General features: G+C 42.8%; 1 protein-coding gene across 6 annotated transcripts in view; it reads right to left on the bottom strand.

Annotated features, from left to right (window-relative positions):
- Nucleotides 1–24,934, bottom strand: part of sash1a (SAM and SH3 domain containing 1a) — a 233,641-nt gene that overhangs the window by 22,253 nt on the left and 186,454 nt on the right. For 5 of the 6 annotated variants that reach the window (XM_027283851.1, XM_027283848.1, XM_027283852.1 and 2 more), the window contains 7 exons: nucleotides 18,946–19,074; nucleotides 9,509–9,559; nucleotides 9,365–9,414; nucleotides 3,848–3,888; nucleotides 3,548–3,637; nucleotides 3,345–3,457; nucleotides 2,057–2,155 (listed from right to left, as the gene is read on the bottom strand). In XM_027283851.1, coding sequence (XP_027139652.1) covers nucleotides 2,057–2,155; nucleotides 3,345–3,457; nucleotides 3,548–3,637; nucleotides 3,848–3,888; nucleotides 9,365–9,414; nucleotides 9,509–9,559; nucleotides 18,946–18,990 — 489 coding nt within the window. In that variant the 5' untranslated portion in view covers nucleotides 18,991–19,074. The remainder of the gene's footprint in view (nucleotides 1–2,056; nucleotides 2,156–3,344; nucleotides 3,458–3,547; nucleotides 3,638–3,847; nucleotides 3,889–9,364; nucleotides 9,415–9,508; nucleotides 9,560–18,945; nucleotides 19,075–24,934) is intronic. The other variant, XM_027283849.1, reaches the window with a different exon arrangement.

The following is a 24,934-nucleotide window of genomic DNA, read 5'->3' as shown; positions in this document are numbered from 1 at the left end:
TCAGCCATAATCATGTACTGTATATTCACATGTCTGGATATAGACACACAGGCACATACACACACACAGAAAACTGTTAACTATTTGATTTTTGGAATGACCTAATTCCATTCATTAGAGGGGAGAGGGGGCAACACGTGACACCAATAGAGGCCCCAACAGAGTAGCAGTATTTCCTCAAGAAGCCAATTTTGGAACTTGGGGGTAAGGGGAGATACAAAATTCCTCCCTTTTTATGGCCTGGGGGTAAGTGCAAAGTCTTTATCTTCTCTATTTTTCTCTCCCTCGTTTCCTCTCTGCCTCCAGCTCTTGCATTTGTTCACAGCCTCCAGAGCCAAGTTGTGTGTTCCTCGAAACAATACTCCTTCAGTAACTCTTCCATCCTCTCCCGTGTCTGTAACCCCCCCCCAATCGATCAATCTCCTACCCACAGGAAGTGAGCAGCTGCCAGCAGGGGGGTAAAGTGAGGGGTTGGCCGACTGATAAGATGGTCCAGCAAACTCATGCGCAATTCACACACACACCCACACACAACAGCAGGTTATGCCTGGCATAATTAACCCATTTTTCATATGGAAGGAAATCATAAATCACGCAGAAGAAGAATTTAATAGGGGCCCTTGACGATGTGAGAAAACTATTTTTTCATGGAATGTGCAAGAGTCGAGCACATCTGTCATTGAAGCATCTTCTTCCACTTAAAAGAAATTGAGATTATGGAAATGCAAGGTTGCCAGGATGTAAATCTAAATCTGTCTGAGGGCTGTAGGGTCATCCTTCTATTTACTTTAAGTGCACATGCACAAAGTGGATAAGAGTGGATGCAAATGTTAGTGCTGTTTAGTCGGGGATTAATAGCATATTTCAAAATAGCAATAATATACATGTGCCGGGAATTATTTTCAGAGTACTTGGAATTTTTGTGTTTGGATAAACTCACTTCCTGTCACAAAGTGGGTCAGCATGTGAGACTCTGTGACTGCATGCTATTCCCATACCATGCCATAGAATATGAAACTAATAAAAAGCCGCCGTGACCAGTGTGAGTCTTAAATCTGTATCAGAGCTGACCTACATTTAAAATAAAATAAAAAAATAAAGGAAAAGCAACAACGCAAACACACAACAGAGAAAACTGACTGAATGTCATCGAAAACACCAAAATGCAACCAACAAAACCTGATTGTCTGGGCTCCAGCTCCACAGCACAATGAATCCTCAAAGGTCTCGAGGTTTGGAGGGCTTCTCTCCATGGATCACAGCTGACAAAATCACTGCCAACAAAAGCTTGTGCCACGAGGGGTTTCGGCTAGATTTTGTGTGACTCTCCACTTGGCTTTCCACAAGTTACAATTAGAACCGATTGATGGAAACAGACCTGATCTAATTTTCCATAAGACAATTTCCTTGTCACTACGGCAGCCAATTTTGACTTTGTTGAGGCAATATTTCAAATGAGATGACCGTGACAGGATTAATCTGATGCATAAAATATAGGAGAGGGCTTGCAACACATTGCATATATCTCATTGTGACTGCCAATTCAGCCAGTGCAGCCAACAGAAAACTGAAGTAGGCAAAGGTTCACAGAGGTAACACCCATAGTATTGAGATGCAAATGACATGGTGGAGAGAATGTGTGTGCATAGGTGGATATATTGCAGTTCAGGCCACTGATTGAAGAGCAGAGAGAGAAGGGGAAATAAAGGGAAAGGAAGGCAAGATAAAAGTTGAGTGAACGTGCTTTATGCATTGACATATAAAACTGTCCAAAATTAAAACATATTTAAGAAGGAGTGGAACCTGTGGGTGGATTGCATTTGAAGTCTAAACATCAATCTAGAAAAACTAGTTGAGTTTACAGTCATTTTCCATCTGAATCAACACACATCCTTGCACACATGAGTCCAAACAACAACGGTCGTCCTTCACTGAAAAACCAAACTTAAAAGGTGAGAGTGGTCGAGGAGGTGAGAGTGTTAAGAGAGCTAGAGTAAAGGTGGGGAGAGGTTGGGGGGTTTAGGGGTGTCGGGGTAATGGGGTGGGCTGTACTTACGTTGCAGTTTGAGGACTGGTTTAGATTGGTTGCAGATCCGTCAGTCCACTCTGCAGTGTCAGTACTGCTGGACTGTCTGCTGCGCTCATACTCCTTCAGCTACGTGGAGAAGAAGAGTTTAGAGAGACAGAGGAACAGGACGGGGGGCCACCCACTCTCACCGAGCATCCTACATCTCTCCATACACTATCAGTCGATCGACAGATTGTCAGTCGTGTGCATTCACAGTGCGTGTGTACGGACAAGCAGACAGAACAGAGGGACTCAGTGATGTAGTGGTAGCCTAAATTGGCATTAACTTATTTTAAGATCTCTCTATGGCTACTGCAAATTGTCTTCTTCTTTTTAGCGTTTGGTATGACTGAAGATGTATGTCTGCATTACAGAGCAGACTTACATCTTACACCATCAATAAAAACGTGGACTGAAAGATTACATTCTATTGTATTTATATTCCACTACATCTCTGGACACGTACTACGTACCACTATACTAGCAATAATAAAAGCCAGTACGATGCTATTGAACACAGAACACAAGAAGTCAAATCAGCTATCCACAAAGGCTTATCATTGATTGGATTAACTGAGTGTCAATCACCAGAGTAAGAAGATGGGATTAAGCTACTGGCCAAAAAGAAAATCAGAGTTCTGAGGGGAAAAAAGGGTAAGAGGATGATTATCTGCCTTGTGGAGAGCAATCCAGTGCTAAAATGCTGCTGGACAGTCATGCTACCCATGAGCAAGGTCTGACAGGAAGGAAGGAGAGAAGAAGAAGAAGAAGAAGAAACAATCCACCAGAAAGGAAATTTAAAAGAAAGCCAAGAAATTATCCACCATGTCCACCTAGAGAGAAAAACCACAAAGCACCAGAGCATCCTCCCCAACAGATGGGGCTATTGAGTTACTATGACCATCAATCCAGCAATTATGAACTGAACAACACACCCACACACACTCCATGAGCTCACACCCTAAAATCCCCAGACTCCTGACCCTCTGGAAACACCAATCGTCTGGAGTTTGTGTGTGTGTTTGTGTAGAGGACAATGCAGGGTTAAAATGCGGGGCCTCGTACATGTTAGTAAAAGTGAGTCGTTTTAGTAAAGGCATAACTATAGTGGGAATATGGAGCGGCAGGGAAGAGGCTAATCCAGGGAGAGGTCAGGGGATCTGGGGGTTGAAGGGAGGCTACAGACGAGCACTCCTAAGGGAAGGGGGGTCGAGTGAGGGTTGGGGGGGAAGGAAGGCGCTACAGGGTGAGGCAGGAAGTCACCGGAGCTTCCTACCCGAGCTAGAGCTTCTTCGACGGTGATCATCTTCTCTTTCACCATCATCATTAGTTGGATTCGCTCTTCATCGCTCATGGTGATCTCGCTGGCCACGTAGCCTATGTCTTCTCCTGATGGGTGCAAAGAGAAAAAGAGCAAAAGATGAAATACAGGGCGACATATATTCAGTATAGTAGATCTAAAAATGAAGCCATGCAAACCTTTGGATGTCTGACGCACGACTGGCTTGTGCTGAGACTTGCGGAAGTTCTGCCAAAAAGATTTATTCTTCTTCTTATTGTCCCATTTACCTAAAGGAAGGGAAGGTTCAGTCACATTATACTGTATGGTTTCTGGTCACATTCCTCCATTGCTAACAGCAATAAACCATGATTCTTGCCCGAACATGTCTGCATGACTATGCCCATCTTTAAGTCTTACAGCAGGGATCGATAAGATTAATCTCATAGGTAACATATTGAGACAGCAGTGGACAAATAATACAATGCATCTCAACTTGCCTCCAGATCCATCTTCAGAGCTGGATTTGTGCAGGGGCATTCTGTGGGGAAAGAGTAAAGAAAGACATTAGAAAAATTCTCCTGCAAAACAGTGCCTCAAAACCATTTATCTGCAGTTTTTGGCAAAGCAGGCTGCAGTTCTGTATGTTCACCACTTGGGGTCAGTGGTGGTGCTCGAGTAACAGTCAGCCTGGCTCCTGAGGCTTAAGAGGGAGAAGGAGAGGAGAGGAGATGAGGAGAGGAGAGGAGGTAGACAACGACATCACTGTTGCAAAAACATGAGGGTCATATGAAGATGGTGGTAAAATGAAGTGCTTAAAGAGCAGTAAAGAAAGGAGGATGGTAGAAAAAAAACAGAGAGCAGCCGTGTGAAAGTGAAGAGGGAAAGTATGGAGTCGAGGAAGAGGGGGAACAGAAGGAGAGAGCAAGGGGTGGAGGAGGAGGAGAAACCACAGGGCAGACTCAGCCTGTTTGTGTTTCCACTTCCCTCCACAGGATAGACAGTCACGAGGAAGACCGAGGGAAGAGTGAGAGAAGAGGGAGAGCGGGCGAGATGGAAAATAACTGAGTCCTGACATGTCTGTAAACCTTCCTAAATAATCAGACCGTACGGGGAGAAAATAACAACTCCAAAGCTCCTTGTGACACATGAACTGCCCTTAGCTTCCAATCAAAAAGTCATGTATGAGCAAGTTGAGTGGCATGTGAGGCTCTGGCTGACCCTCCCGTGTTCAGGAGGGGGACAAGAAACCGCATCAGTGGCAATCTGCTGCTGAGATCTTCACAGAGAAAGAGAGAGACTTTATTTTCAGATTAGGCAAAGTTGGCTAAATAAGAGGGTAAAAAGAAATGAAGGGACGCATTATACATGTGGACAACGCCCTACAGGTGTGTTTATATATGTATGTGTGTGATAGTGACTCAGCTTTTCTGTTCTTTCATTTAAATTGGAAGTAAGTGAATCTCTCTACTAAAGCCACAACTGTCACTCCTTTATTGTCTCTAACTCGCACACTTTCATACATCGACACACATATTTTTTAATGACTGGAGCAGAGTGCACATGGGCATACAGCTGCTGAGCCATGCAGAGAGACAGGTGGGCTGCCAGAGAAGCAAAATGTGAAAGTGTGTGACAGGATCAAAACAAGATGAACAGGTCACTTCCCTCTCCGGCGGTTGCATATGTGTCTGTGTGTGTGTGTGTGTGTGTGTGTGTGTATGTGCATATGTGTTCATATGTTTGTTCAGACATAAGCCCCCTCTTGGTGAAATGGGAAATCTTCACACGGCTTAAAGCCCGGCTGCCATGGTAACATAATGATATGCTAATTGAATGGAGGCCTGTATGGTTTGCCCCTCTGTTCATCCCCCCCACCCCCTCTCAGATAGGCTAGGGCCAAAGCTAATGCTAATAGAACTCACTCAATAGAAGCTTTTCTGTGGCGGTGCTCCCCCTCTCCCTCCTCCATGCTCTATAAATTAACCTCCCGTGCAGCGCACACATGCATGCACATCCGCGCGCTCACATATTTTTTAAAAAGCCTTGAATGTCTCTCAAAGAGAGTGTCAGTTCAGGCATTGTGTGGCCTGGCAACTTAATTGGTTTAACCTTAAATCTTTGGCATGCCTTTCTATTTCGATTCTATCCCTTTGCATTGAGTGCGGAACATTGGACAGCTTTTGATCTCACTGGCGTAAGAAGTCAACTTTCTATTTTCTGCATAATATTAAGTACAGTACCTTCATTTTCCACGATACCTGCATTGTGAAAATGTTATCAACAAGGTCTGATGACGTGGAAGCTATGAGCGAATTTCAAGTTTGCTCAGAGAAGATGTCAGAGTGCTTTCCCCTGCTGGGATGTAAAGCATCAATCATTTTCAAAATGATAACCTGTGTGCTGTGTATATTATAGGACGAGTGGTCCACGTCTGTGTTATAGCTGTTGATGTGTTTAAAACATACGGTACAACTGCAGACATGTGACCCAAGTAATCTGGTAAATATACAGCATGTAGCAGACATGTGACCCAAGTAATCTGGTAAATATACAGCATGTACGACTTGAACAGACAAAACATTGCACGGCCAGTGCCCTGTCAACATCATGCAAAAAAAAAAAGGATGATGAAATAAGTGATGACTGCATAGGCAGCTATCACGACACAGTATGAATCACAGGTCCAAGCACAACTCCTATCCTGTGTGACAGAGCTGTCTCCAGGAAAGACTATAACCAGCACGTAGGAGGATCTGCGCACACAGCTGTGCATCTCCATTCTGGCTTCTTTCTGGCTGTTTTTACTGCACTCAGCATAAATCATTGCACACATGTAAGTGTACATAGTGACTGTGTGCGCGTGTGTGTTATGGTGTGACAACAGGGCTGGCCACCTGGAGCGAGGTGATCTCCGGTGTTCTGGTAGAGACAATGAAAGGCAGTGACCCTGTGTGACAGTGGCAGTGTCCACAGGAAGAGCAGAGGCGTGACCTCTTTAGAGGGGGGGTCATGGAAGAGGTCAGGAGGTCACATGAAGGGGGAAGACGGAAGATCATGTCAGGAAAATAGAAAATCATGCAGACAAAACACACGTTTCTGTACTTGCATGTATTTTGCGGCTGTGCTCTACTCTCCGAAGCAAATAACAGTTCCATGAGGGCTGCAACACTCGGCCACAAGTGGGGAATATGCTGACGAGGTACTTTAGTTTTCCAACGTGGTACTGTTGTTCTAAACACACGCTTCACATGGAACGACTTACATTTCCATCTGATTACTAGTTACATAAACGGGATTTCAGTAGTGCAACTGCCTCTAAATTTACAATCTTACATCCTGGGTTGGAGCAAATAATCATCAGTTTGTATCATGTGCCTGTGCACATGTATGCCTCCATCAAGATCCATTTGCCTCTGCAACAATACCTACTAATCAATCACCTTTCAAAACAGGAAAGTCCCCAGCTTGAACCCTCTGGCTTTCTGAGAGCACTCTGTCATCACCACTTGCATACCAGCCATTATGGGAGCCGTGCCCACCTCCTGCCAACAAAGTGACAAGGAGACGCACAGACGGAGGGGTGGCAAAGCCCAAGATGGAGTCTGGGTAATCTCCTCTGGGTGCTATTGTCCTGCAGAGAGGTGATGATTGGGGTATCCGTGTCGTGTGAACGTGCATGTTGTGAGGAATGCAGGGGTCTTGTCTATCGCTCTGCCAGCACGTGATAAATCACTATACCTGAAACTCATTCATGACTGTGAAAAGTGGACAATAGGCAATGTAATAGAGAACATGGGGTGAAAGTGAGGAGAGAGGCCGGCAGTATGGAATGAAAAAAAAAATAGTTTCTGGAGCTTTAGATGGGGAACATTTTGTCCTGGAGTATAAAAACTTTAAAAAACGAGATTAATTCGATAAAGGTGATAAAAAAAAGCTTTTCATATCTAACTTTCACACCAGAAATAGGGTTTGGGGCTTTGTAGGAAGAGAAATAGATAGAAGAAAGAGTGGAAATGACAGAGGTGAACGTGGAGCAGTTTCATCAGAGATTAACTGAAAACCTGAAGACAAAGTGTGGCTGTTTATGAGAGAGGGCTTGTGAGGGAGAAGCATGTGAGGCATGGAGGACAAAAAGAAGCCAGACACTGACAGGAGGGAGAGAGAGAGAGAGAGAGAGAGAGAGAGAGAGAGAGAGAGATAGCCCAGTTAGGGGCTTTTTCTGGGACTCTCGAACAGCAGAGAGACGTCATTCGAAAATTTGGCATCTGGTTCCCATCATCCTCAGCATTTGTCTGTGCAACATATACGGCCATGGGAGAAGAGATCATGTCTGTGGTATGCGCTTCCTCTGCCGCACGTGGTCGTCACGTGAACATGACATTTTCCACTGGGGGGTCACACGGGGGTGATGGTCAGAAAAAAAAAGGCAAAACATTAGGAAGAATTCAGATAAAAGGGGAAATCATTTCTGAGTCTGGCTGAGATTTCTTTAACCTTTGGCAAACATGTCGCTGGGGTTTGACAATACCTTCATTATTCTAATCCCAATAAAGCTCTTCTCTAAATTAAATTTTTTCATATCTTCTTTCTGTTGTCTTCCTGTGAGGAAACATTTGAATATATTCTTGACCTTTAGTCTTGCTTAACAGAGATCAAACAAGCCCTGCCTATGAAGGAAAATGTGTGTGACTGCATTGAATTTAATTCTGTTTGACAACAGGGCGTTTACAGAGCTGTACTGCCGGTCAGTTTGCTTTAAATGTCCTTAACAATGTAAGACTGTGATCTAATGGTGGGCAATGGTGGAGGAATTTTGCACGCAGAAAATACACTGGCATGAACAAATGAACATGCACAATTCGCAGGAACCAGTGAAAAGGAACCCCACCCATGCACAGTTCCATCCTGCTCTTTCGTTCATGCTCCTTTGCTGTAATCATTTGGCCATCACCCTCTCTCTCTCTGTCTCCCCCTCTCCCCTGCTGGACACAAAGGCAGGAAGGAAGCATGGACGGCTAGAGAACAGAGAACGACTGCTGGACTGGGCAGGTCACCTGAAGGAAGCAGTCAGTGGTTTTCCTTTAACCACAGCGGGGATTGTGAGCTTACGGTAACCAACTACAGGCATATGTGCGATGTCTATACATGTCAAGGGTTGATTTCCTCCATACCCACTCATCTTAATAGGGGTTCATTTCAGCATTACAAGCACTACAGTGTTTCTTAGGCTGGACCAGGTGCATGAATAGGAGATAGTGTGTGTTAAGTAGGCTTGTCATTTTAGGGGAAAACACAAGAGTGAGCTTATGATTTCTTAGGCAACATGATTTCCTATAGTCTCCACTTACAAAGTTTTACTTTCCCTTTGTAAAACTTAAAAAAAAATAGATGTAATATGTTAATTTGTGAACCTTAGAGGTGTTGGTTGGCAGATTTTGTTACTTTTGGCCAGGCTGGACATTAAGTTAAGCCAATGTGCTAATGGCTCTACTGTAGCTTTGTTTATGCTGGAGAGATATATGAGTGGCATCACCTTCCACTGCTGAAATATCAAGTATTTCTATTAATCTACTGTAGCCTATATTGAAACAAAAATGTGTATGTCTGAATAAAAAGGTATTTTCATGCATGTTCATGTACACCAAAAGGTCAGCCGCACACTCTCACACACACACACACAGGAGACTCATCTGTGAAGTAAGACTTTTCCACCTGAGGAGCTGACCTCTACTCCGCTCGAGCAAGGTCAGAGACCTTTTGTACAAGCCGTCACATGAGAGATCTATCAATCACATGAGCTTCATATGGAGGTGCGCGCATTTCCATTACAGCCATGCAGAAAGGCTAAGTGTGATCCATGATTTTGTGTACGGTTTGATGCGATCCAGACGCGGGGCCGCCGCTCTGCACGTTGTTTTGACATGCAACAGACACACATTTCAATCCGAGCATATTTCATGGTTCCACACTGGCTCTGGTCATGTTATATTGATGAAGTGGGGAATAAAACTTACTTTCTGTCGGTTTCTGGAGTGGACACCTCACTGCTGAAGCCTAATGATTCCTGAGGAGGGAGAAGATGACAACAGGTGTCAGACTGACTTCAGCCAAAGAACACTGTAAATCTTGTGTTTTGTGCACATGGTGTTCTTGCGTACCTGGATCTCAGTACGGAGCTGCAGGGATGTGCTGCTTGAGTCCTGTTTCTCCTGAGAAAGAAAGTCAAATGTCAGTGTCAAAGATGTATCACTTAACAAAGCAGAGGCGGATGAACTGTGAGCACAGCTGTGAGCACTAGTTAAGGGGAAAACAAGATCTGTATATGGAGAAGAAAGGTCAGTTGACTACAGAAACAGAGGATGGTATGTTTAACAATGCCCGCATGCGGGAAAGATGTACTTAGATTAGGTTCATGTAGACACACCTTGATATCAGTGAAAACACAAGCACGTGTGTGTGCAGCTCAACAAGTCATGCCTTGCTTCAGGTATCCAAACCTGCAATACTTGTTTTGACTGTCATTGAATACAACTGGGAGGTGGTGTACCCTGGTGAAGTCTTGGCTTTCCAGGCAGAACAAGACGTGACAAAAACACCTACGTAACTGACTCCATGAATTCCAAAGATTTACGATGACGTTACCTCGACACAAGGTAACACCTGCCGCTTTGCCTCAAATCTTTAGAAAAACAAAACGCCATATTTTAAATAACCGAAATGGCAGCACACGCGGGCAGACTGGCTTATGTGAAAAACAGATACCCAGACTTTGGCCATGAGTTTAAGGAACAAACTACTCAAAACTGTTCTGTACAAAAACAGCGGAAAATAGCACATTTTTTAACCTCTCTTCACTTTCACTTTCTGAGCATCTCTAAACCTCAGTGTCTGTCACACTGTTTCAACTGTTACACAGGGCTGGTGCTTGCATATGTCTAAAGCAGGTGTCCTCATCATGGCATATCCAGATACAGTAGTTCCTCAAACCAAATTCTTCTAGAGGCAAACACAGAGGCAGTACAATCACAAGAAGTCTGCAACTTAGATTGTAACCTGCAACATGTGATTATATAAAGCCGATGAAGTGCCTTGAGGGATCGGTCGAGACCATAGTTTCTTGGTTGTGTGTTCCGCAAGCTTTTGAACTCTCATAGACGACCTCACGCAGGCCCCTGTACTCACACTCGCCCGATGCTTACACAGTCTTGTAATGTGGGATATTGCACACCACAGAAACAGATGGGGTCAGCACTTTGCTTAGGGGGTAGTGACCAGATTTTCAAAAAGTGGAGACTCACAAGCCTCCATCTTTAACCTTGAGGTTCTCATTTTCATACTCTCTAAATAATACTATAAATAAAGCACATGGAGCTTTATACTCTCCATGTGTCTTTAATCCTTCTGACACGAACTAGAGGCTAACCAAGGATAACCAAGCCCCTGCTATTTCAGCTTCAGTTATGCTAAGATACCATAAGGAGGCAAAATGAGGGCACAGATATTCGTGAGAATAGTAATACGTACACGTGGCAGAAATGAACACATGATTATGCATTGCATGAGACATAGCTTACAAGGAAACTTTTAGTAAACGTTAAGAATAGCTGATCCCTTCACTTTCATATATTCTGGGCAATTTTTGACATGCATTTTGAGGAAGTGTTGAGGTTGTTTCATCGGGTTGCAATGAGAAGAGAAAACATATCTCGAGACATGTTCCTGTTTCTACTTTCTGTCTGACTTATTTTTACAGATATTTTACCAGATACAGCAGATTTATAGTAAGCACCTGACGATGATGATGCAAATTCTAATATTACTATTCTATTTTTGTACACTGAAAGATCTGCTTATCCCATCTCTTCAAATAGTGTATAAAATAAGTTTCAAGGATATGGATATTAGTAACACAGTGTTGATTGTTGCTGCACTTGAAAAATAACACAAAACCATATACTAGCGTTTTTATTCTCACAAGCCTGAAGACTACTAGAATTTAAACTACTACTCAAATGAGCTTGGGGTCAAACACTGTGGTAAATTTCCTCATCTTCAGACAGGACAGAGTTTAAATTATACTCCATTAGCTTGGCAGTCACCGTGTAATTTTAAATGGTTATCTGATCTGGAGGATCAGTGTTCTTGGATTAAGGAGTTGACATCAGCCAAGTAGGTTAGGTCAGTGGAAGCAGTTTGAGGGCTCCTAGGTTTTGACTTCCTAAAACCATTAAACGACACTTGCTGCTGCTTCCACAAAGAAAAGACAAATTGAATGTGGAGTTTCCCCAGTGTAGCGCAGGAATGGGAAATGGGTTGTTTTCGAGAAATGCGCATCATTCGCCATCTCCACGCCCAGATATTAGATTGGAGGATAACAGTCACAGGAAGCTGAATCTAGAAAACTTCCTACACTTACTTGGTCATACTTCCTAATCAGAGTGGGCTGTAGTTTCTTCTTTTACTGGGCTTTAGGCAAGTGATTATAATCCTTCCACAACCCCCATCTAAGCATGAGTCATGCATGAGGGTGGCTAATAGTTAGAGGAACTTGAAAGTGACATAACCTCCTTTAAAAGCTCTTTAAGATGCTGTAGCCTGTAAGTTCATGAGCCAGAGACCTTTACCGCTGAGGTGGCTAAAAGCCTCAAAATTAGCCTGAACCCTACACTTATCACAATAGTAACCAACAGAAGGCAGACAGTGATGATGTTAGTCAGACAGTCTGGCTGGCTTTATCTTTAACATGAACTCTAGCAGTCCTCCTAGCCCATACGCCTGTTTATATATTAGCCTGTTACAGTGATCAAGCTGACAGAGGCACGGGTCCGGAAGTTTCTTTGGAAAGTAAATCAAGTAATGTCGGAAGAGCTCTGAAACAATTTGTCCATCTGAGGGAATATGGTGATTCCCATAAGTCAGAGAGCAGGTACCTGTGTAAAACCATTAAAAAAAAGTTAATCTACAAGACCTACAGAGGTACAGGTCTCATTACATTGCCAGGCTGTCCACTGGGAAAATCTGGGATGGATCTGAATACCTTTTTCTTACAGGAGTAAAAGCTTATATGACAAAGAAACAACACATCTATCCCTTAAACAAGCACAGTTTTGGCAGTCAGCTCTGTTTAAACAACTGCATGGTGCAGAATAATGTGGGTGTACTCAGAACCCACATAAAGAGGAAACAAGGTGCGTGCTCATACACGGATACTTTGCTTCACAAAGGTAGCGGTAGATTGTTTTTTTCTATCAGATCATCATTAAAGGCTTCTCTGGACTGCAGTGACAGAAGAGATATGCCAGTGTCCCCAACAGATATCTACAGGCGCCACGCCAACGAGTTGTAAAAAAAAAAATGTTTTAACACAGTCAGCCCACCATCTAAGAAACACACCACACATGGATACATATAAAAGATACATAGCCAGACACAGACCGTGACATAGACACATACATGCCACCACAGACATAAACCTAGACAGATACCAAAAACCAAGGGAGCAGCGACTCGCTTCCACTTCCACAGACAGAGCTCCAAAGAGACTGAGACACAAAGCAGCTCTCTGTTCCTCCTACTCCTCCTCGGCTTCCTTTAACTCCCTGTCTGTGTGTGCCATCTCTGACTTGGAAGGAGGGGGTGGGAGGCCGAAAAGATGAGGAGAAGATCAGCGAAAAACAAACAAAACCTACATCCCGTTTGCCTTGCGCTGCAGATCTGCGATATGGATTTGTCACAGCATGGGATGTTGAGAGAAAAAAAAAAAATGGTGTAAAAACTTCCCAAGGTAAACTTGCGAGAAGCAAAAAGGGAATGGTTAAGCAGTTGCCAGCGTAACTGACACAGTTTCTAAAAGAGAATATCAAATTGATGCATTTCTGAAGGGGGTATCTGTAACACACTCCCAGAGGGGGTATGTTATCCTTTACATGAACTTACCAGCATCAGCTTGAGATACTGCCCTACTTACCCTGATTTGGCACGCATGCGCGTGAATGTGCACGTGTCCACGGGGTTTGTTCGTGCACAGTTCACTGTGTGTGTATGTGCGTGCCAGTGCGATGCGAGTGCAAGACTCTGATTGCTTAAGCGTGACTGAATTGAGTTAAAATAAAAGAGAGGAAAAGCAGCAGTGGAAGCATATGAGGGAGAGCTCCGGCTAATGAGGATCACGATGTCCGCAGACAGGGAAACTTACATCTGAAACAACTCAACCCTGCTTCTCGCACGCACACGCACACACACGCACACTGAGGCATCAAAAGCTAAAGTGACTGGAATTCCCACCACTACATTGCTTTCCATCATTAACCCAGAAACTACAGCTAAATGATGTTTTGCTACGGTAGGACCAGGTTCTGTTAATGACAGGGAAAGCATAGAAATACAGATGAGTGTTAAATAGCGGCAGTTTAGTCCAAACAACAAACTGCAAAGCCCACCAAAAGGCGTGACTTCCCACAGTAGAGTTGCTGCCAAACGTGGGCGGATATACTGCAAATCTAAAAGAGACCAGGTGGCTTCGTGGAGGTATGCCAGCTAGTTGGGTAAATCTGGGCGGGCAAGTATGCGGTGGCTAGGTAGGACTATGTGGAAGGACAGGCACCGACTGGTAAGTCTGTTGCAAGCCCAAAAAGATTTTGGATTTCAGCAGTGCGACCAGTATGGCACGGTGCAAGCCTGCAGAACCGGCTCATCTGGAAGATCTCATAGGAGATCTACACACACGCGCACACACAAACACACACACACAGACTTTAAAAGCACACAACCAGCAGGAAATACATGTTCTTCTCAGTGGGCAGAATAAACCAGAATATGCCGTGCCACCACTGTGATTTAGGGGGCAACAGAAAGCCATCAACACACTAAGTAACACCTCTATCCACTTCCTTTCCAGGAGCCTTGTGAGTGTGTGTGTGTGTGTGTGTGTGTGTGTGTGTGTGTGAGAACGTGCATACTTGCAGCTCAGGCCTGCATGCTTTTTCAGTGTGGAGCATTCCTAAGCTATGCGGATCATCATTGTTTTGGTATTTCAAGGCAAATACCAGAGTTATTATAAAATCCAATGACAGAATCACAATCCTAATGCTGACTAATAAATCATACAATAAAATTACAAATATACCACTTGCTTTCCACCAAGGTTATGCCAATAATGGAGGTATGCCAATATCATTTTAAAATAATCTTATGGCAAACAAATGCTGCTGTTTGAGTACGTCGAGTTGATACGTTTCTGGGCAAAAGCCTGAAGTCAGAAAGGACAAATAAGCAGCAGGATTCACAACAGAGTTTGTCTTTGTTCTACGCTGTAGTTTTAACCCAGCTGAACTGACCCACTTTGACAAACGAACTTCACGCAGGGATTAGCACATTAACCGCACAGCTCCTCACCTCATGGCAAAACAAAACAAGTCTGTACTCGAGTCTTGACCCCCACCCCCCCCAACTGTCAAGCTACTCGGTTAGAAAACCATTACAGGACATTCCTAAGGCTATCAGATCAATCAAACACCAGCTGAGGAGTTTTTGTGTCAAATAGGTTTTGATTATTAAGTCAACAGTAAAAATTAACAAGTGAAGGATTTTGGCCAAAGCATCAAAAGGATTTCATCTTCAAGGCCTTCTTATTTATGACTTTTAAATTACTCTCAAAGATATTACGACAGATAGAGTTACAATGTCTCATTATGGCTTACAGCATGTAGAAATGTGTTAAAAGGTTGGCCCCACAACCACACATTTCTAAATGATCCATCTTGATTTATATTTGATGTACTTCATCTGTTCCATCGCTGTGGTTTGAGACATCTTAATATCTAGTTTGATGTTTTCCTCCGTTGGCTATACATGATTATCCATGACAAACCAGTCTCTGCAGGCCTACGGTATCCCCTTTGTAACTTTCATGTCCATGTTTTGGCATGTTTTCACATTCAGCCTCAGCTAGGGTGTTGAAGAGGAGAGAGCAAATGAAATTCACTTTGTAAACTACCCATCCTGATTTCTAACATTTTTAAGTGTTTTTGAGAAGACTGACATGTGAATCACACCGCAGGGCAAAAGGAAATGACACTTCAAAGTGGAAAGAAAATTCTATACCCCTCTGAGCCATCTGTAAAAGAAACACTGACACAACTCTTAAGAACAAGCAAAAGATTTGAAATGGACAACAAAATGTAATCAACGCAAAAACGTCAATGTAATTGAAGTATAAAAAAATATGCAAGTAAACACTGATTCATATGCATAGAAGATGTTTTTTAAATTGTTAAATAGGTGGAAGAAACTAGGAAGATTATACATGTAATTATACAAATTATAGCAACAGCAATTACAGCAACAATTTTCCAAAACTGTTTAACGGATGCATCTGAATTTTATAGGTGACTGCTTATATGTGTGTGTTCATACGGTGAATAACATCCATGTGGTTTATCTACCAGTTACGGTTAAATTCAGATACAATAATCCAAACAATATAAAAATAGCAGTAAACCCTCTAAATGTCGCTCTATTTCAATACTTCCGCCAATAATCCTCATGTATCACCTAATCAGCATCCTCGTGAGAGAGTATCCAAAGTCTCGTTGTCTATAGAAGTACTGGGAAACTGTGGATGTTAGCGCTAATCCACAGGTCACATTCCCAAAGGGGGATGTTTATTTAACCCCCTTTGTCCCTGCTACTCATAAAACTAACATAAAGATGCAGGGGAACAACCCAGCAGAGACCAGACAGGAAGTGGGTACATCGATAGCCATCACTGAAAGAGCCTCTCTCATCAGCTCCTAATAGGGAGAGCTCCATGCGTTACCACAACAGAGAGCCATCACTTTGTTAACCGAGAGGCCCCTCAAGAGCTGGCAGACACGTTGTGCAAGTGAAAACAAACACAAATGTTAAACTCCACGCATTTTTGTAAAAATGTTAGTGTTGCAAGAACATTTCTCAAGAAAACAAAACCCAAAGGGGAACCAAAGGGTTCCCATTAAAAACAAAGAAGATACAAGTACACTTGTTGGACAAAGAGTCAACTTGAGAAACTTTTGGAGAACAGAAACCTAAATAAGTGGGCTTCTTCTTTCTCTTGGTGCGACCATGCTGACCATACCTAAACTGTACATACTGGGCTTTTGTGTGGGAATTTTTTAAAGCAATTTTCCCACTGTGTTGTCAGCAGAGAAAGTTAGTTATTGTGTGTAGCCTTTATATCATACATTATTATATGTTAACCTTAGGCTATCCTATCTTATGGCAACATGTTTCTTCTTGTCTAGCACCTCCTTTATCTTGACTTCTGCCTCCTCTTGTAGTTTGACTGTGAAGATCAGGAAAGGTCAAAGCAAAGGTAATCTTTGCCCCTTAGGTCGCATGCCTCCTCTGATTTGGAGTGACTAAGGAGCCTTCTTGGTCTCACAAAGTTGTGAGATGATTTAAGTTACCTGTCAAAAATAGAACTGAACTGACCTATACATTTAGCATAGTCACAAAAACAAAGACAATCACTGGAGAGGGTGTGGGTCTTGTGCAGACATGATTGCATCACCCACCATCCTGTACCCTTTAGAAGTGACAGGTCTTTCTCTAAAGGCCAAGTCCCTAAGGAGTGCCACTTACTAAATGTCTCCCCATTAACGTGGCTCTTGGACATTGTGACCTTCTCCAACCATCTGCTATTGATCCTAAGGGAGGCGTCTGTATGACGTTGGCTTGCAGCCACTGATTTCTGGATACACTTCACAAGATAACAATAGTCATTCCACAACTCTCTTTCTGACTGGGTGTCCATTTCGGTGCTCTTATTCTCAGTTCATCTCTGCCTCTTCTGCTTGTCTTTCTCCCCGTCTCATCTTGTGTATTACTTCCATGATGTATTTCACTTTTTTTCTCTACTTTTACAGATTCTGCATATCCAACTCAGTGGAAAAAAGAAGCTGGAAAGAAGGCTGGCCATTGATACTCTTTAGTAATACAGTATTACATTATAAGAGCAGGAACTTTGTTCAAACCTACTCTTAGCCTTGTTGGCTTGGTATAGAGAAGGCTGCTCTAGACTTGAATATTCCCCAAACCTAATTTTAGACAAAGGACTGCACTGAAATGTAAGACCAAGTTCAATCCATATAGCGTGGGTTGATACTGTGCTTTTGAGAGGTGTTGTCTGACCCATATTCCTTACTTCATTTTTTTTTTCTCCCCTCTTCTCCTATATTTTGGTGCCAAACTTTGCAGAGTGGCGGTACAGCTGCAGGCTCTCACATGCTCCATTCCCCTCATCCTCCTCTCTTCATCTTCCTCAGTTCACATCCTTATCCTCCTCCTGTGCTGGGCTTCAGGCTCAGGGCCCAGTCAGCTCTTTTCCTCTCATCTTACACATGGACCGCAAAAATCTTTCCTGATTGCCACCTCATACCTTGTTTTATCTCCTCAGGATGAAACCTTCCAAAGCTATAAAATGTTCTAGGAAACTCCCATGATGGAAAACTATAGATGATGGCCACACAGGGAGAACACTCAACCTATGATCAGATGCAAAATGTATCTACGTATCCATAGCTATGATTTTAATGCGTTCCAATCTCTCTCCTCGAAGCTGTGAGAACAGGATGTCTGCCTGCAGTCATTAAAAGGAAGGGCTCAATAAATCAACTATCCATGTAAGCCATACCTGTCAACCCAACCAAAACCACATGGCTGAAGAGGCCTCCTATTAAACTGAAAAACCAGTAATGACAGACAAAAATATATCACCACTGAAAATTTGTACAGCGACTGAAATAAAAAATAAAAAAACTGAGCTAACAAGATATCAGTGTTACCAAGAAATGAGTAACTATTTTGTCAGGCAGAATATTTGTGACACCGACTGCCTCATTTTATTTAAGTTAAAATGACATTTTACTCAAGCAGATCTATGCTGTACAGTAGGTGGCAATTTTTCGTAGTTATTTGTTTTAGAAATTGAGCACAAATTGCCTTTTTCGGGGTTCAAACCAATTAAATTCATCATGAATAAGTCATAGAGCAATTATGAAGTTACAATAACACTAAGCGCTCTTGTATTTGTGAACCCACTGAGTAGTGTGCTGTGCAGAGCTAGGCCCTCTGTAGAAGCACCAGCAGCATTCCTTCATACATTTGTGTGCAGCTTGGCAACCAAAGGGGGTGCCCCACTACCCTACATCCTCCTGAAAAGGACCCCTAAATCCCTCCAACGGACCTCGAGAACACCACTGCATTCACATCCAGAAAAGGCATACTGTCTTTGGGGAAAGTCTTAAACCTTCAAGCGTCATGTCTGTTTCGTCGCTGTTGTTCTTTGCCAGATTGTTGGCTACGATTGTGGAAATTACACTCTGTAAAGCTATGAGACTATTCTAAAAAAAGGGGGGATTTTTGGAGTCATTATTAAAGGATTTGCAAAAAAAAAAAAAAAAAAGATAATTTGTCTAAAGCAATTTGAAGACATGCAAACTGAGTAGAAAGCGAAAAAGGTCGTGGCTGTCGGCTGTTTTTGCTTAAACCATTGTTGCTATGCAATTTTTGTGTGTGTATAAGTGAGAGAGAGAGTTTTGTGTTTGTGTGCATGTACCATGTCAAGCTCTTGGGATACTCGTCTTTTGCGTAGCTCCTCCATGCGGTCGCTGACGTCACTGAAGCAGGTGTTGTAGTACTCAGAGTACTCCTGGGCAAGGTCATCTATGTTACCCAGAGAACCATCCTAGAGAGAGGAAGAGAGGGAATAGTTTAGGCAGGGAACATCCTGAGGAAAGTAAAGCTGATAATGTAATTCTACAGAAAAAAAAAAATGCTGTCACTGCAAAATCTCCATTTGGACAACTTGTTATTATAATGGTGAGAGTAAAATCAAAGAAAAACAAACCAAAAAAACAGAATCTGTTCCTGTTTCTGGACTCCAAATCTCCTTTATAAAACTGTGAAATGATTTACTCTTTCTTTTACTGAAGCTTCTGCCACTTTACAACATCCCACCAGTGCTTCAGGGAATGAAAACGCCTGATCAAGTTAGTACACTGTGTGACGAGCACATCCCCCCTTCATCATCTCCGGTTACCCGAAGCACAGCTTTATAAAACCACTGTCACATACACTTACAATTAGTGGTGTATAAAAAGTACCTACAGGCATACATTTGGGTAAAGCACAAGGATAGAAACATAATCACTCACACATCACCATTTACAACTCGAGCTAAGCGAATATCTTGTTTGCTTGACAGAAGATGGGGACAAATGGATGCATTTGTACGTGGGTGGTGCAAATTGAAAAAACACCCATGCTGAGAGTCATGTGTTGTTCCCATTCTCCAATCTACTCAGAGGCTCCATACAAACAGAGAAACCTAAAAATACCCTTCAATAAAAAAGTCTCTATATTTTGTCTGTTTATTCATTCTTATCTAGTACCATTCAGCCAGCGTCTTCGGCCAGCCATGGTTTGATTCCTGGGTTTTGTCCTTGTCAAGGCTCGTATCAAGGATGCCCTTTACCTCCCTCAGACATTCACCGAACTCCAAACCAAACACACTCTTCCGGTTCGCTGTAGTTTAGATCAGCGCAGTTCCTGTCTTTGTGTGGAAGAACGTGTTTAGGATTGAGTGGGGGGGAAGCAGTGTTCCAAACAGTAAAGACCCTAATCTAACAATATAGCACACAGAATGGGAAAGACTGGCCTCTGAGTTACTTTTGTAAACATTTATAATGTAGCAGGATCAAACTTCAATGAAAACAAAAGTTGCTTTTTCATTAGTCTATGTTGAAAACAAATGTTCTGGGTTGTTGTCAAAGTAGTGAGCTTGCCAACTTGCTCCATACAACGAGAAAAACATTCAGAAAAATTAATTAAGCCCTTAAGATTTTTTTCATTTGCAGGATGTAGAGCAATCCGTTTTGTGCAAAGTGGGAGAGAAGACTGACTTCCATCTCTCACCTTGGTAAAAACGTAGGCCATTCTGGCAGTGATGGCCGACTGTTGAATATTCATCAGTGTTGATCTAATCTGTGCCAGGCAGACAGCTAGCATTGAGTCACTGTGCAGGGTCCGAACAGTCTCTCTCAGTCTCTGTCTTTCTCAACTGGACTCCCTATCTGGGTGCCAGGCCACAAATGAATGGATCACTGTGAGTGTGAGTGAGTGTGCCACACCACACACACACAAACACACACAAACACACACAGGGGCATAGGGCCTCTGTGAACACGCATTAGCATGCACACACATGCATGCAAGAGATTTCAAAAAACATCAGACCAAAACAAACTGATGCAGGCCAATCACACGGGTTATGAGAGGATAGTTACTGATTGTGCATTGAAGCACAACATCACTAACAAACACATGTTCTGTCTCAATAAGCTGGCTGTGATCTATCCTCCCACTCTCATTACTTTAGAAATCCTGTTCTGGCCAGACATATGGTTTGAGATGACTGAGATTCCCGGTGGGAACACTCCCTTAGCAGACACATGCTTTCCCCTTCATTCCTCACACTGACTGAAAGCACACTCTCATTACAAAACTGCAAAATGTTTTCACCACCATACACATGCCATGACTGCGCTCATCTAGTTGCTACATCCAGAAGATAAGAATAAAACTGTCCTGAGATCATACCAACTCTTACACCGTGTTACCAGTGATAGATTAGTTGGGTCTATAGCATCAGAATTAACCAATCAAGCTTTGCCATGTTTCTGCCCCCATTCCCATGGGAACACAAAATGTAAACGTCAGCTGTGGACAGGTAAAGCTGCACGTGCTTTGGCATTCTTAAACTGCTTCTTCATCCACGTGTGCGCAAACATTCATGTGTGTGTGCGTAGATAACTGGGATTCCTTCGATTCCCCGGTGGCATGAGCTCATGAGGATCCAACACAGCTGACCCTCATACACCCCCACCTTGTAAAATGATACTGCATATCCACTGTGAGACCATACATGAAAACAAGTGCAGTGAGTGCAAAAGCCTTCGGGAGAAACGCAGTGGGGTGAAGGAACAAGTTAAGAAAGGTAAAGCGAGTATTTTCTCTGGATGTAGGATTGACTGTGTGTGTGTGTGTCAACAGATCAGCCAACGTTTAGTTCACATTTTAGAGAGAATCTGTCAACGTGGGAGTGGAAGTGGAAGAGCTTAGAGGGATCTGACAGTGGTCCACACATCCAGTTTGGAAATGGAGGCAGGGGGGTGTGGGGGTGTGGAGGCTGGACAAGGGATGATTTGTGGGATACTGACTAGGGCAGCTGTGGTGTGAGGGGGAGAATAAAACATCTGGAGTCTGAAAAGAAAGAAAAAAAATCAACATCTATGAGAGAGATTCTATGGATGAGTATTAAAATCCCCCACAGTTTATCTAACCTGGAAAGCATATGGGGTCTCTGTGTGAGCTGTGAAACAATTCTCACTCTAAAAATATCATTTCAAACCATTTTAGAAATGAATTTAGCACAATAACACAGCTTCATGGAGGTCTAATAAAGTTTTCAGCTGATGTAACTTCATCTCCACCCTGGTTATGAGGGAGACCAACTCCCAGTTTTGGCATGAACAATAGCAACAATAGTCATACCAAAAAACAACACCCAGGCATGACTGTGCAAGTGAGTTTGTGTGTATTTACAGTACAGAGTGTGCGTGTTTCATTTACTGCTCAAGCCCAAGATGCTGTCTACTCAATCAGGATGGCTACTCCCAATGCGCAGCTGAAATTTGTCAGACCTTAGTGAACAAAACTTTGCTGCATGTCACTTCTGTTCCAGGACTTTGCGCAACTCAAAACAGAAAAAAAAAAAAAAGGTTCTGAGAAATCATCTGGCTGCCGTAGAGAAGACACTTGTGAGAAGTGCTAGTCTGTGTAAAAGCTGTAATCACTTTGAGTTAGTGGCTGCTATGTTGTTTCACCATAAAAACACAAATTACTGGTATTACACCACAGTGGAGAAAATATTTCAGTAATGCCTGATATGGTTGCTACTGAGACATTACCAAGTGATTTACACAACATTTATTTGGAGAATATAAATATAGTTGATCCCCTGTCTGTCATGGAAAAGGAACTGAAATATCTTCAGCATTAGTAATGGAATAGAATATCTCTATATGCTCACAAAAGAAGCATGATCCCACAAATGAGAACGCAAACAGCATAAAGATCCAGGAGCAGCTCCTCACTTAATCTATTAGCAAAGGCATCCCCGGTATTCTTACTACCACAGAAGTTTGTCTCTTCAGACATTCAGGGAGTCAGTATAAAGTAGCCATTGTCGCCATTCACACACTAGGCCCTGCTATTGCAGTGACAAATATCACTGATATGATAGAATAATAACATTTCTCACATGTGTTGTTGACATGATTCTATGAAAACGCTCCCAGGTGACTGCATTGATCTGAAAGTGGTATGTGGTGGCAGTGATTGTGCTCAAGTTCCAATCTCTGTCAGTGGGTATTTTTATTTTTTATTTTAGGGGATTTCCTGAGGATTACACTTCCACTGCAGGAGGCATTTTTACATTTGACATAATACTTTGAGATCGGTAACAAGCTGTTTTACATAAACACTCCGACAAGAATCTGCAGTTCACAGCTAAAGTGACAATTTCTTTGACACAGAACATCTGAATGGTACACCATTAAACCAATCTCTTACAAAGTTATTAAAACATTCCACAGCCAGCATGCAAGGCACTGATAACTTGGTTTTCCTTACATGCTTAGGAATCCACACCGAGGCAGACAGCTAATCTCACGATCGGTTTACACTCAATTCATGTTTTCCATATCATTTTAGATATTGCAAAGTCTCTCAAAGAAAATGCTTGTTTATTCTGACCATAGAGAAAAAAAGGGCTAACAGTCATTAGGCCCTGGGCCTAACATGTTTGTTCTGGTCTATGCTTTGAGCTCACATTCCTGACCATGCCATCACACTGGGGCTCAGTTATGTAGGGATTGAATGGTAGTGTACATGGTATTAACTATTGTTACAGGGCTGGCCTTGTGACTACCCGTTCTCTGGGGGAAAGAACAATGACAACAGTTTACAATAGAGCCTGCATCTGATGTAATGTTAGAACGTCAGTAGTATGATCACTTTCACTTGCTACGCAACCTCGGGACAGGTGTGGCAGGTTGAAATTGCCACCAACTGTCTTGTATTGTGTTGCATTGTGCTAATGTTTCGTCCAGAAGTTATCCAATAGAATTGGCCGCATTCAACCTAAACCCAACCCTCGAGATATCGCCTGTCCAACAGTCTCCACACAAATCAACATAAAAGAAATACTAAGTAATCCATCCTTTGCTCCACCCAGCCCTCGGTCCATCCAGCAAAGATTTGATCATCCCCATTTTCTTTTTTTTCCTGGACTGGAACAGTAGTGTCACTGTACTGCCAACTAACCGCATAAAACAACGAGAAGGAGAAAGATAAATTAAGTCACACACTGTGGTATGAGAAATCTGGAAAAAGATAAGTGAAGACAGGTGGATGAACGGACGAGAAAGTGCCGCTCATGGGTCATATTGCATCACCTGACTACAGTAGTTCTGAAAAGTGTTGGATGTACTGTGGTGGAGAATTCCACCGAACACAGAGCCAGTAAAAGTCTGACTAAAAGATGTAGTGTCTGCAATGGCAGCCAAAGGGGGAAGACTGTCGAGGAGGGTGAGGGCACGGGAGCACAGCCCACCCCTTTTAGAGGGCTTCCTGAGGATATCCGTGGCTTGAGTAGAACAGTGCTTTGCCATCCCAACAGAGGAAACCTGCCAGATCTCTGCGTGACCTCAATAATTAGACCAGTCAGGGAGGGGGGAGCAAAGGAGGAGTGGGATGAGATGGTCTGGGCAACAATAGACAAAATTAGGCTATGATTGACTGTGTTAGAACATTATTGGCAAAGATATAAAGTGGCCTAGCTAACCACGATTTGGCAGAGAAGGACTGAAGCATATGCTGCCACTCTGTATGAAGTGCTACGTGGGAGGAAACACATAAGGATCACCTCATCTAACCATATGTTTCACAGACACAATCAATAGACATGTCTCAAGAAAAGTATCCAATGCTTAGGTGGAGAGATGAAGCAGTGTCTGGTAAATAAACTCTGTTTTTCAAATGGATAAACTCCCACCCACGCAGTGTGAAAAGCCACAAAAAAGGATTCCCTGCAGGCAAGTAAATAATGTCCACAAGGCCTTGGTTCAAGATGACCTTTTAAGCAAAGTACTTTCTTTCAGAGAGGCAAACGGGGAAGAATGGATGACGGTTTGTGATCAAATCATCTAGACGAGGAAGGAGCACAATTAGAAGCTTGCCTTGAGTGAAACCATGTCTGAAAGATCTGCGTTGTGTCTCTCCTCAACATCGTGTTGAGAAATGCCAGATAAAACTAAACTCCACAGACTCATTTGCAGAAGGAGGTGCAACGAAGAGGAACTGGAATGGATTATTACAGAGACCTTGAAGTCTATACAGATGCACACCTCAGAAAACATTACAACATTATGCTGAGACAGATAGCAGTTTCCAGTCAGGCAGTGTTTAATGTGGCTCATTTAACA

This window comes from Larimichthys crocea, chromosome XI, assembly GCF_000972845.2.
Source record: "Larimichthys crocea isolate SSNF chromosome XI, L_crocea_2.0, whole genome shotgun sequence".
Lineage (NCBI taxonomy): Eukaryota > Metazoa > Chordata > Actinopteri > Sciaenidae > Larimichthys > Larimichthys crocea.
Note: the sequence above shows the minus strand (reverse complement) of the source record. Positions and strands in the feature narration are given on the sequence as shown.